Source organism: Chiloscyllium plagiosum, unplaced genomic scaffold, assembly GCF_037043375.1.
Source record: "Chiloscyllium plagiosum isolate Xiang-an unplaced genomic scaffold, Cpla_swu_hap1 HiC_scaffold_5, whole genome shotgun sequence".
NCBI lineage: Eukaryota > Metazoa > Chordata > Chondrichthyes > Orectolobiformes > Hemiscylliidae > Chiloscyllium > Chiloscyllium plagiosum.
In genome coordinates, this window is record NW_028270143.1 from 2410605 (window position 1) to 2424693 (window position 14089).

Below are 14089 nucleotides of genomic sequence, written 5' to 3' on the forward strand. Positions count from 1 at the left end.
TACCAACATTTTCCATAGGCATTTACACAGTATAAAGGTAGTAAATTGAGGATTAGAGACCAAAAAGGGGACTTTCACATGGAGGCAGGGAGCATGGCTGAGTGGTTAAATAACTGTTGTCTTCTCTAAGGAAGGAGATGTTGTCCCATCCATGATGACAGAGAAGGAAACTTAAGTCACTGGAAGAGTTCAAAATTAATTAGGAAGAGGTCAGTGCTCAAAGCAGATAATGCACTCTCAGTTGATCTTATTGAAACATACAAGATTCTGATGAAACAGAACAGATTAGATTTTGAGAAGGTCTTTTCACTAATGGGGGAATTGCAAACGAGATGACATAGTTACAGATTAGGGGACACTCATTTAAAACTGAGATGCAAAGGGATTTCTTCTCCCAGACAACAGTGTGAGTTTCTGGAATTCTCTATCCAAGAGAGTTGTGGAGGATAGATTATCAAAAGTATTTAAAAAGGCAGTAGATAGATTTCTGACATGTCAGGGAATTGTAATGAGGAATGGTACGAAATAAGAGTCAAGGCCAGAAGTGGATCAGCCATGATCATATTGACAGTGGGTCAAATTTGACAGGGCCAAATAGGCCACTCCTATTCTTATTCTATATGTCTGTGATGTTTCTATGTAAAAATAATGCCAAGAGTGTAACCTCAACGTGATTTTGAAATAACATTATGGATTATTCCCATACTGGAGATAAATATTAAAATGTATTTCTGTCACAAGTATTAATAAAATATCTTTGACTATCCAATAACCAGAACAGTGAATTTTAATTTTAATATTGCCATGAGATAACTATGGAGCCCATTCAGCTTCTGACATTGTTTTCAGAATTTAAACAGCTCCTTCTCTGCTTTTCCACATTGATCAACATTACTAAAGCTAATAGTGCAGCCTATGGTTATGTCTATGGGTACATTGAGAAATCTGTACCTCAAAAACATATAATTCCTATCTACCAAGAGGAACATCAACATACAATCATGTGCTTTTGTTTTGCTTCCATGAAGAATTGTGAGCTTCAGCCCTATTCAAACTCAGAACGTCTCAATAATTCAAGACTGGTTTGCTGAATTCTTTTTATACCTCTGTAGCCCAAAAATATCAAAGTCAATAACTGCTTTCTTCTAAAATTTTTATAATTTGGTAAGTAAAAATAGCTTTAATTTATACATCACACATAGCAGTTAAACTGACAGATTTCTCCAAACTCAAACAGCAAAACTGCAGCTTAAATTAATTGCAGATTAAAGTTTAAATAAGACTCCATTCACTTCGACCATTTTACAGCTCCAGGGGGTGAATGTGTCATTACTTCAGCTCTTGGCTTGTGTTAAATATGTCTGTTATGATAGCATTGTCTGTACAGTATACTGGTAAAATTAGCAGCAAGTCAGCAAGAATAAGATGAGTGAAATACAAGATTGAGTGGTATATCACCCAACATCCTGTTGTAAGAAAATGCAAATCATGACTCAAATCATTGAAGGAACAGATAACTGAACCCTGATCCTATGTTTGAGATTGTCACAAATTCTAAAACTGAGAACACAAGCTTAAGCTTCAAAAAGGGATGATGCATGAAAACTTTAGCTTAATATTTCCTTAAGTTGCAAATTTGGCCAATATACAGGTTTCCACGAACTGGAGTATTGTATAAGATAATGGTTCTGAAAGAGTTGATACTGAAGTTGTATTAGCTTCACCCAATCTAATGGGATCACATAGTCTTTGGGTGAAGAAACAGTTAATTTAGCAAAAGATCCCAATGGAGACATCTGTGCCATACCTGGGTCTTGATAGTTGTAATCATGCTTAACTTGTTAATGAGAATTATACATATTGTTATCATGCAATATATACACCTAATAATAGCAATAACTTCAATTAATAAAGCAGTATTTGCAAAATAAAACATACGATTTTCATAAAACTAGCAGGTACAGGAGAAATATGGTGCTGGTTAATACAAATCATAGCAATTTTATTTTCGTATCTTATAGTTTACATGCGAAGTTGACTATTTGCTTTAATTCATCTCTTAAATAAAAATAAAAAATTGTGTCTAACAGCAAATGTTCATTATGGATTTTATTTTTAACCATTCAGTACAATATAGAGAATTTTTAAGTATAACAAAAATAGAACATATTAACTTTTGTAAATGCCTCTTAACATATTATTGTACAGGTTGCAAATATGAACAGAAACTTATTTTAAATACACTTAATCACTCAATTTGCACAGCACAAGTGAGTTATATTTAAATTGTATGTTTACATAAAAATGTATTTTCTTAAACATCTATGTGATATACTATGCCATTATTATTACATGACAATCAAAAAGTTATTAATGACACTTATCAAGTTCTTTCTTGTTGCTTAAAGTGATGCACCTGAGTCACAATTTTCAATGTAGACTCAAATTCCAGCAAGCATTAGACTTTGAAGGATTGGTAAAAGTTGCAAATGATGACTGTGCTAAAGAGATCACAGGTTTAGGAATTAACAAGTGTGCTTTGTGCACTACTAACAGCTAATTCACAATGAGGTACTAAGAAAACAAGTCAGATATGAGCAGCTATTACTGATGAACAGTCAGCAATATTAGTGCATCTTATGGTGTGAGTTCAATCCATTTAGCAGTATAACAAAATAGGAAAGTATTTTGAAAAGAGTTCTACTTTTGAATTGCATTTGAGTTACATTAGTCGTAATAAATTTAGGAAACTATAGCTAATTTCCACATGAATGGAGGCACTGCTGGTTTTACAGTTGAATCAATATTTGCAGTTACATTATATTGAGTAATATACTGCATCAAGCCAGAAATTATAGACGTAGTCCCTTTTCTCCCAAAACATATTGTCTTACATTTTAATTAATGTGCTGACACTTTTAGATAACTTATAAAGAAATAGTTGATGCTTACATACATTGAAATCATTCATTGTATATGCTATGGCAGATACTTCTTAGGCAGCAATATAACAAGAGTTTAACAACACAAACAAATCAGCTGAACAACCTATTAATAAAGTAGGAAATAAATATAAAATGAAAAGTTTTAACATTTTTCATTTTAAAATGGAATTATCAGTTGCCATTTTTTCTTTGCGAATTGAATTAGACAAAAGCATATAGTATTACAATATTGGTCTTACACATTGATTATCTAACCATATCTGTGGAGAGTTTGCTGCTCTTATGAGTTCTTATAACTATTCTTTCAATCTTCACTGAGAATATTTCAATACGCTGGGGTTCCTTTATGAAATAGCTGGGAGTTTTTCATTAAACAAATTGCTAGTGTCTTGTTCTCTACATTGAAAGAGAAGTTGCCACAGTTTTTAAACACAAAATATGACCACTTGTTTCATCAAAAATTCATTATCTCAAAATATTGAAGGTCTGATTGAAGGAAGTCAATTACTTGCATACGTATTATATGGGTGAACAGGAAACATTGACTAGCTGGTTGGTGGTGTTGAATCATCAGAATATACCTAAACCATGCCGTGTGCTGTATTTCCTGCTTAAACAGTTACACATCTTTTTAATAGTTTTACATACAAGCATAAAAAAAATTGTGCCGACAATAGGCTTAGTAAACTTTAACAGTTAATAGATGTTGCCTATGACTAAACATGATGATAATCCATCTCTTAAGAAGGCTCCTCACAGTTTATCAGATTGTTTCACTTAAAGACAGTGTGGTAAACTGTAAAAATCCATTCTTTATATTGATTATTAAATCTATTAGGAAATTCAAGCAAAAGGTTATGACAACAAAGCAGCATTATTTAGCTGTGACAGCAGTGCTAGTCTGAACTCATATCCAGAACATTTTGTTGCATATCAATGTTAAATTGAATAAACAAAAACTTCACATTACACAAAAATAACTGAATCAAATTCTTAAGCATTTTAAGCAATGAAAACAGAAATCCCCTTGAAGCAAGTCAGTTTGCTGTATCAAATAAAATATTCAATAGGAAATATATATGGTATACACAGCATTGTATTTGTGAATATAGTACCTTTTATTCATATATACTACACAGTTTAATGTGCATTCAATAAGTCCTTCCTATAATCCTGTGTGCAGGCAGTTCTGTTGATGATTTCTCATGAAGGTCTGAAAAGAAGACTATCGCCGTGCAGTCAAATGGTTCTTCATTGTCCATGGATAAGTGTAATTCCTACAACAAAAATATTGAGACAGATCTAGCAGGAAGAAAATGACTTGTTATCTGTAATGTTTCATGGAATCATAAATGGTTGCAGAACAGAAGGAGGTCAACTGACCATCAGAATGGTGTTAGCTCTAGAAGAATAAATCTAATCTCACTCCATGTTTTACCGCCCCTCCCCCCCCCCCCCCGCCCCACCATAACTCTTTTACCACAGAACAGTTTCTTATTATCAATTGTGTCCAAATTTTGATAAACTCCGTCAAATCTCCTTTTAATATCCTCTTTCCAAACAGAACAGTCCAACTCTATCCATGTAGCAGAAGTTTCTCATCTTTGGCAACAGCTATTCTTATGAATCTGTTCTACACCCTCTGTGATGCCTTCATATCCTTCACAAAGTGTGTACCCACAACTGGGCACAATACACTAGTTGTGGTTGATGAAACCAGGTTTCATCACTCCATCCTTGCATTTGTACTCTATGCCTCTATTTATAAAACCTAAATGCTTTATTAATCACTTTCTATCTTGTCACATTCAATTAACCTCCTCAGATATTTCTGCTCCTATATGCTTTTTGTGTACAGTCTATTTTTATCCTTCTTACTAAAAGGCATTTGTCCATACTTTTCTGCAATAAATTTCAGTTGCCACTTGTCTGCTCATTCCATGAGGCAAAAGTGAGGACTGCAGATGCTGGAAACTAGAGTTTAGATCAGAGTGGTGCTGGAAAAGCACAGCAGGTCAGGCAGCATCCGAGGAGCAGGAAAATCGACATTTCGGGCAAAAGCCCTTTATCAGGAATGAGGCAGGGAGCCTCTGGGGTGGAGAAGTAAATGGGAGGGAGATAGCTAAGAGTGCAACAGGTGGATGGATTGGGGGGGGGGGTTGTGGTGGTGGGGGCAGGTAGCAAAGAGTACCTTTGGAAGGTTGGAACTGAGGTAAGGTGGGGGGGGAGGGGAATGAGGAAACTGGTGAAGTCTACATTGATGCCCTGGGGTTGGAGTGTTCCAAGGCGGAAGACGAGGCGTTCATTCCATTAGCCTAGATAATTCCTCTTGAAGTTTATTACTATTCTCCTCTCAATTCACAGTACTTTCACATTTTGTGTCATTCACTAATTTTGAAAATGTGCCCTTTACTACTGGTCATTACTGCAGACCAAGAAAATTAGCATCCCTAACACTGAACTCTAGGGAACTTCAACATTTACCTTGTTCCAGTCTGAAAAAGAACAGCCATTAACTATTATTCTTTGTTTCTTGTCACTCAGCAATTTCATATCCATGCTGTCACTTGCACTTTCCATTCCATAGACTTATCCATTATTGTTAAGGCACTTGTAATTGCTGGGATAATTCTTACACTTTTTTTTAACAAAGCACACCATTTTTAATTCTCTGGTCCTCTGGCACCAACTTTCTATCTAAGGAGGATTGAAAAATTAAGGTCATGCCTCTGCGATTTCCAGCTTCATTTCCCTCAGTATCCTTGGGTACGTCTCATGCAGCCTTTGTGACATATTAACTTTAAGACCAATCAGAAAATCCAATACTTCCATTTTCTCATTTTTTTAGTCCATGCAGTACTCCTGAACATACTTCAGAAACTCTTCACTCACTCTACCTATTCTATATTATGATATTTAAAGCCCTCTATTATAACTTTCTCCACTTCATACTTGCATGCAAATCTGTTCCTCTATTTCTTTCCCACTAGATGATGGTCTATAGAATACACCCAGCAGTGTAATGGCAAATCTATCATTTCTTAGCCCTAACCAAATAGCCCTGACCTCTGGATATAGGTTTGCTCGCTAAGCTTGAAGGTTCATTTCCAGACGTTTCATCACCCTAGGTAACATCTTCAGTGGGCCTCTGGGCGAAGCACTATTGATAACTCCTGTTTGGTGTTTTTGGGTTGGTGATGTAATTTCCAATGGTGACATAATTTCCTATGGTGATGTCATTTCCTGCTCTTTTTCTGAGGGAGTTCTAGATGGGGTCTAACTTAATGTGTTTGTTGATAGAGTTAGAATGCCGGTTGAACTGCCATGCTTCTAGGAATTCTCGTGTGTGTCTTTGTTTGGCTTGTCCTAGGATGGATGTGTTGGCCCAGTCGAAGTGGTGTCCTTCCTCAGCTATATGTAAGGATACTAGTGAGAGAGGGTCATGTTGTTTTGTGGCTAGTTGATGTTCATATATCCTGGTGGCTAGGTTTCCGCCTGTTTGTCCAATATAGTGTTTGTTACAGTCCTTGCATGGTATTTTGTAAGTAACATTAGTTTTGCTTGTTGTCTGTTTAGACCCCATCTACCACCCCCTGAGAAAAAGAACAGGAACTGATATCACCACAGAAAATGACATTACCACAGGAAATTACACCACCAATCCAAAAAAACCAAACATATAAATAGAAAGCAGGAATTATCAGCAGTGCTTCGCCCGGAGGCCACTGAAGATGTTACCTAGTAGGGTGATTAAACGTCTGGAAATGAACCTTCCAGCTCAGCGAGCAAACCTCAACCTGAGCTACAAATCTTCTCAAAACTCGCTAAGTCCTGACCTCTCTAGGGCATTAATTCTTGTCAGCATGATAATGCTTTCCTTAATCAGTACTGTTAACTTATTTTTTTCTTACTTTCCTTAGCAGCTTATATTCGGGTATATTTATTATCCAGTCTTGCTCTTTATAGTGGCAAGAGAAACCATATAGAGGCACTATATGTATTTACGAATTGACAAACAATTAAAAAATCCTTTGAAGCAGATAGACACTAATGTCAGTGCTGTCTAGTGGTGCAATTGTAATGAACTTTGGTCTCTTTGTTTTGTCTAATCACAGATTTAAGTAACAGTGTAATCCAAAGGTGTAATAGTACATCATCCTACTATCTAAACTGGATATTTTAGCCTTCACATTTGCCCTCACAGGTGTTTCCCTGTCCTTTTGGTTAGTGAATTGATTAATACATTTGTGAAATGAAACTGACACATAAAACAAGCCGCTTTATTTACATCAAGTGGTATAATGAATAAAAGCTGTGATGAAATCTCAATTACTTCATCTTTAATTTCAGGGAAAGAAAAAATAGCAACCCTCCTGGTTGTACTTTTATTCTATTCTCATGCTTGGCTAATGCTGGTACAGCTGCATTTGTTGACTATGCCTAGTTGCATTGCAAATGTTCTCCTTAAACCATCAAAGCCCTTGTGATTGTGCTGTTACAGTGATGCTAATAAGGAAACTCTTGGCTGATGAACCAGCAATTATAAATTGAACAAGCATAAAAATTTAAGTCAGTACAATACGTAACCAAGGAAGGGAGCTTGGAAGTGCTTGTTCTCCTACAATGGTCGCTGTAATTGTAATATTCTAAAACATAGGGAGGGTGCAGCTACTGTTGAGACCTTCAGGTTTGGCAGCATCTGTAAGGAGAGAAAAGAGCTGATGTTTCGAGTCTAACTGACCCTTTATCAAAGCTTTGGCGAAACGTCAGCTCTTTTCTCTCCTTACAGATGCTGCCAGACCTGCTGAAATTTTCCAGCATTTTCTCTTTTGGTTTCAGATTCCAACATCTGCAGTATTTTGCTTTTATTCACTGTTGAGACCTTTGTGGGTTACTGCAATGCTTTGTTATATGAATATACGAACAAGGAGTAGGAATGGGCTTTTTGTCCCTTGTATCCTGCTCACCATTTAATTAGATCATGGCTGATCTTACTGTATCCTCAAGTCCACATGCCTCCCCCCCCTGACAATCTTTCTTTGCTGAACAAGAATCTGTTCATGCTGGAAAAGCATGAAAAGCACAGCAGGACAGGCAGCATCCGAGGAGCGGGAAAATTGACAGTTCGGGCCGGAGCTCTTCTTCCTGATGAAGGGCTTTTGCCCAAAACGTCGATTTCCCTGCTCCTTGGATGCTGCCTGACCTGCTGTGCTTTTCCAGCAACACACTCTCGACTCTAATCTCCAGCATCTGCAGTCCTCACTGTCTTCAAGAATCTGTTCATATCCACCTTAAAAATATTCAAAGCCTTTACTTCTATCACCTTTTTAAGAAGTAAGTTCCAAAGGTGTACAATCCTCTGAGAAAAGATGTCTGCCTAATCTCTTTTTTTAAATGAGTGATGCCTTATTTTGAAACAGTGATCCCAAGTTTTAGATTTTCCTCGAAACAGGAAACATCCTCTCCACATCTATCCTGTTAAGATTCCGCAAGATCTTAAATGTTTCAATCAAGTCAACTCTTGTTCTTCTAACTCCATCAGATATAAGCATAGCTTGTCCAACCGTTCCTCATAAGGTAATGCGCAGTAGAAAGTGAGGACTGCAAACGTTTGAGGTCAGAGTCGGGTATAAGGAATTTCCTGATGAAGAGCTTATGCCCGAAACGTCAATTCTCCTGCTCCTTGGATGCTGCCTGACCTTCTGTGCTCTTCCAGCACCACACTCTCAACTCATAAGATAATGCATCTATTTCAGGTATTAGTGTTGTAAATGTTCTCTGAATGCATCCAATATATTGACAATGCCTTAACTATTTAAATAAAGTGATAAATACTGTACACAGTACTCCAGATGTGGTTTTAGTGTGCCCTGTATGACTGAAGCGTAACTTCCCTACTTTTATATTGAGTTTTCTCGTGCAATATATAACATTCCATTAGCTTCCCTAATTACTTGCTGCAACAGCATACTAACGTTTGGCAATTCATGCAAGAAGACCCAGATACCTTTGCACTTCAGAGTTCTGCAATTTTTCACCATTCAGCTAACGTGCTTCTTTTTTATTTTTCTGCCAAAATGGACACTTCCACGTTTTCCCAAGATACTCCATTTACCAGATATTTGTCCTCACTTAACCTTTCGATGTCTGTTTGTAACCACCTTGTGCCCTTTTCACAACTTACACACTTGTCGAACTTTGAGCCACCAGAAAATTTGGTAGCCTTAGTCGAAGCAAAAGTAGTTGATTCCTTGAGTCCATTTTGCCAGTCAACAATATAGGATAACATTCCAATGTTAAAAAACATGCATTCATGAAGTTAAAACTCTATGGTGTTCAATCAAAACTGCTCCAAATTATTTGGAAATCCTGCCCATTTATCAATAGAACAAATTATTTAAAAAGCGTATTAAATTTTGTGATTCATGAACCAGAAAACCTAGGTTCCTCTGCAACTTGGAATACTGCACGTTTTCTCATTTAAGTAATATTTTGCTATTTTGTTTTTTCCTGGCAAAGTGAACAATTTCTCATTTTCTCACATTAAGCTTGATCTGCCAGGCTTTTGACCAATCACTCAATCTATGTCCATCCGTATTTTCTTTATGGGATCGGGGAGTCCAGAACTAGAGGGCATAGGTTTCGGGTGAGAGGGGAAAGATATAAAAGAGACCTAAGGGGCAACCTTTTCATACAGAAGGTGGTACATGTATGGAATGAGCTGCCAGAGGATGTGGTGGAGGCTGGTACAATTGCAATATTTAAGAGGCATTTGGATGGGTATATGAATAGGAAGGGTTTGGAGGGATATGGGCCGGGTGCTGGCAGGTGGGACTAGATTGGGTTGGGATATCTGGTCAGCATGGCCAGATTGGACCAAAGGTTCTGTTTCCATGCTGTACATCTCTATGAATCTATGACTATGATTTCACAGCAAACTTTACTGCCTATCTTTGTGTCAACTGCAAATATAGCTACCATGCTATTTCCCTCATCTAAGTCATTGTTTTAAATTGTAAAAATCCAAGACATAAGTAGAGATCCCATTCATCACATCCTGTCAATTTAAAAAATGATTAATTATTCCTACTATGCATTTTAAATAATTTGTTTCATTAATTAACGGGCAGGATTTCCAAATGTAATCTATACGAATGGTTGTACCAAATAATGTGGAGCAATTTTGATTGAACACCATTGAGTTTTAACTCCATGAATGCATGTATTTTTGAAAACAGGTTACCAAAAGCCAGCCTGATCCAAGTCAGGAGAGAAACACTGCAAACCAGGGTGCAGCTGAGATTTTAAAGGGTTATAGAACAGAGTGGTTGGGAGGATCAGGGGATTATTCCACAGGGCTGGGAAAGGATCTGGGGAAACATTTGAGAGAAATGTGGGATAACAATTGGAGACAGATTGGGGGACAAGGAGAGATACTAAATGGAGAGAGAAGGTCAGAAGAGGAGTTGCAAATCCTGGGCAGGAGAGTCAGTAATTAGTCAGGGGACGGCTTAGTTCAGTGAATGAGGAGTTAGTTCACAAAGCAAGGAAAGGGTTGTTGCACAATGATGTCAGCAATAGCTGTTGTGGGGGAATGAACAGAAGGAGGTGCAGGGCAGGGTCTTGGATGGAGAGTGATATAATCAATAGAGAAATTAACAGGTTTGTTCTGGACAGGAGACATGCACTACTTATCTTTTCAGCACCCTCTTTAATGCTGCAGTCCTCATATCCTTTAAGTGCCTTGCTTCTAAAGTCCTAGGAATACCAGCTTGCCAATGTGAAATCATAAAACTAACAAAATGTGAAGCAGCAGCCTCATTAAAATGCTTAAATTAATGCTCCCAGGGGGCAGATTATTATCTAACTCTCATTTGACCTCCACTAAAACCACAAGTTGTTAGATTTGAAGTGGGATTAGTTGAAGTTTTAGATTTTTGTTAACATATTTAATTCCTACTTGGTCCAAAGCTGCTCACTTTAGCAATTATAAATATCACCTTAGTTGATAAACTGACCTGTTAACAGTGTTCAAGATATCATAATAACCACTTTCAATCAGAACTTCTTCAATCATGGTCTATATGTGAAACAAACAGAAAACATGTAAACAAACAAATTATATGTTAATTCCTTGTCTTCCAATAATATATATTATAGATATGTATTTATAGGTTAGATATTTGTAACAATATTTTTAATTTAAATTCATAATGAGCATTGTAGAACGAGGAGAACTGAACAGAAATTAGCTTAATTTAAGATTTTGAAACAAACCAATCAAAGTGCAGTGTGGCTACCTTCTTAAAGGTTTAACTGATTTTAAATGTAGGTAAATATAAAGATAAATATAGTTTTGCGTGTATATGATGAAACACTAACCTGCATCTGCTCATATGTTATTCCATCTTCATATTCATAGCTATATGTATTGACTAGAAAGAATAACAATAATATTTAAACATCATGGAAATAAAAGATATATTGGTTTATGGAACAGATGTACAGGTTGCTGGCCTATTATTGTATGACTATTTAAAATTCTAGATAAAATATTAATATCTGACTTTGTTTTCATTGCCTGTGAAACAAAATGGAGGTGGAGATCACCTCTCCTTTGTGGAATCCATTTGATGTTCACTTCAATGATTAAAGGTAGATGCCACAACAGATGGGCAATGCATTATTTGCCATATCACCACCTAGGCAGTGATTTTGAAATCTATGCTCAAGACTTTGCATCACAATTATATGCCTGTCCGCAATCTATTGTTAAAAAACTTGCTTATTTCATGCACGAATATTCATGAAAATTTATGGACTCATATACTTTTGACAAACATTTATTTTACGATATCAGTCTTGATTTGATGGCAGCTTCTGGCCTCTGAGCCAGAAAGTTGTGGGCACCAATTCTGACTTAGACATCAGCACAAAATCTGGGCCAACAGAGAGAGCACAGCACTCCCTGAAATGCCAATTCCAGGTTAAAAGGAGACATCTGCTCTATGAAGTAAACACAAAAGATCCACTTCTTATGACCTAGCTGCAAAGACCAGAGGTTGAATCTGATGGTTAGTTGGCTACGTGTGAATCAGGTTGTGTTTGGTGGAGTGAGGTCGCAAGGCCAGTGGGATTTCTTACCATATCTTAATAAACTCTCTGTGTTAATTAGTATTTCAACCCTTATGATGACTGCAACTTCTGATTTCTGGCCCATCTTGGGTGCTGCAAGGTGGGACATCCTCTTTCCCAGGAACAGCACTGAAGGCTGCAATACCATATCATACCAGCATACTCTAATGTAACCACCCAGGTTGAAGCAGTTTCAGCATAATTGCCACTATCTTCTCTCCAATACCTCACATTCACTCTATTTCAGTTTGTGCACGCAGCAAGGATCATGTTCTATCACTCTCTGTATTGCATGCACTTTCTTCCCCACACAATCTCATCTGCTCCACTAATCCTGCATGCCCTCTGTGCTGCCTACTCACTCAGGAAACTTTCCCACCTGTACCAATAATAATATTTGTGCTACTCACTTGCACCTTCTGTAAATGCTGCTTTCTCTTGCTCCAGGAGCAAAACATCTCACAGTTAAGCAGAAAGTATCAAAACAGGTGGTGGGCTGCCTGACATTTGTCTTCTCACTCAGTATGAGGTGAGGATTCTGATTTTGACCAACTTGAGCAGGATCTGGACTGGTACCAGAGGATGCCCTTGACTTACAGTGTCAGGGTCAACTGGGTGCAAAGGCTATATCCCTTGACTTGACTGAGACCTGCTGGCAACCATGACAAGCTTCTTGGTTTTATGTCTGTAATAAATGGCATGGCAATAGAGCAGTAATATCAGCTAGGCATCTCTGGTTGAGGGGGAAATGTTCAAAAAGGCAATGAAGGTATTCTATGAGCATGCAGGGAAGCTCAGACTGAGTGAGTGCAATGATAGTGAGTGAGGAGCCTGGAGATGCAGCCTGTTGCAATCCACGAGCTGGGTCTATGTCCCTGAGAGCACAATATTCTTGCTGCAACATTACAATGATAGTTTTTGGTACAGAAGTAAAATTAAGAAGTTGATCAGAAATATGCTTTGAGGGCTCTTTGGAACTGACACATATTAGAGGTCATTGTCTGCGTGTATCAATTGCCCATGGAGTGTGCCTGAGACATTAGCACCCGATGTCCAATAAGGACGTCTTTTGAGGCAAGCAAGCAACATCCACAGATGCTGCCAGACCTGATGAGTTTTTCCAGCAGCTTCTATTTTTGTTTCTGATTTCCAACATCTGCAATTCTTTTTTGTTGTTCACTAAGAGCCCGATTTGGTTTCCATATCAAGTTTTCCTGATGGCTAGTTTGTATGGCGAGTTTGGTAAGATTGCAATCTGTCATCATTTGGACTGTTAAGGAGGGGTTTAACAAGTATTAATGATCATAAATATGGAGTTCACTGCTCCAAATGAGAATCTCATCATGTCACTTAATAAAAGTGTAAAAGGTGTGGCGAGATGATCTCAGCATTGAGATGGGCCTTACTATAGATCCCACTCAATCCAGAATTTTGATTAGGGTGGCTATTTGAGGGTAAATCCACATCTGATATGTGGGAGTCTTTTAAAGGCCAGTTGATCAGATTTCAAGGCTGTCAAGTTCCTTTGAGGATGACAGACAAGGATGGCAAGATTGGGAAACCCTGGATGACAAGAGACATTGAAAGCTTAGTTAAAAAGTAAAAGGAAGCATATATAAGTTTTTGGAAACTGAAATCAGACAGCCTTGAGAAATATAAAGGACGCAAGAAATAATTTAAACAAGGAATTAGGAGGACTAAAAGAGGCCATGAAATATCTGTGGTTGGTAAGATTAAGGAGAATCCCAAGGCATTTTGGGACCTAGGGGCTCAGTGGTTAGCACTGCTGCCTCACAGGGATCCAGGTTCAATTCCAGCCTTAGGTGACTGCCTGTGTGGAGTTTGCACATTCTCCCTGTGTCTGAGTGGGTTTCCTCCGGGTGCTCCAGTTTCCTCCCACAGTTCAAAGATGTGTAGGTTAGGTGGATTGGCCATGCTAAATTGCCCATAGTGTCCAGGAATTTGTAAGTTAAGTGGATTAGCCATTGGAATTGCAGGATTACAGAGAT

The 14089-nt window shown here is 37.7% G+C and overlaps 1 protein-coding gene across 4 annotated transcripts in view; it reads right to left on the reverse strand.

Annotated features, from left to right (window-relative positions):
• Nucleotides 1-2031: 2031 nt before the first annotated feature.
• Nucleotides 2032-14089, reverse strand: part of nek10 (NIMA-related kinase 10) — a 251318-nt gene continuing 239260 nt past the window's right edge. For all 4 annotated transcript variants that reach the window (XM_087986912.1, XM_087986911.1, XM_043689493.2 and 1 more), the window contains 3 exons: nucleotides 11328-11380; nucleotides 10964-11025; nucleotides 2032-4222 (listed from right to left, as the gene is read on the reverse strand). In XM_087986912.1, coding sequence (XP_087843038.1) covers nucleotides 4171-4222; nucleotides 10964-11025; nucleotides 11328-11380 — 167 coding nt within the window. In that variant the 3' untranslated portion in view covers nucleotides 2032-4170. The remainder of the gene's footprint in view (nucleotides 4223-10963; nucleotides 11026-11327; nucleotides 11381-14089) is intronic.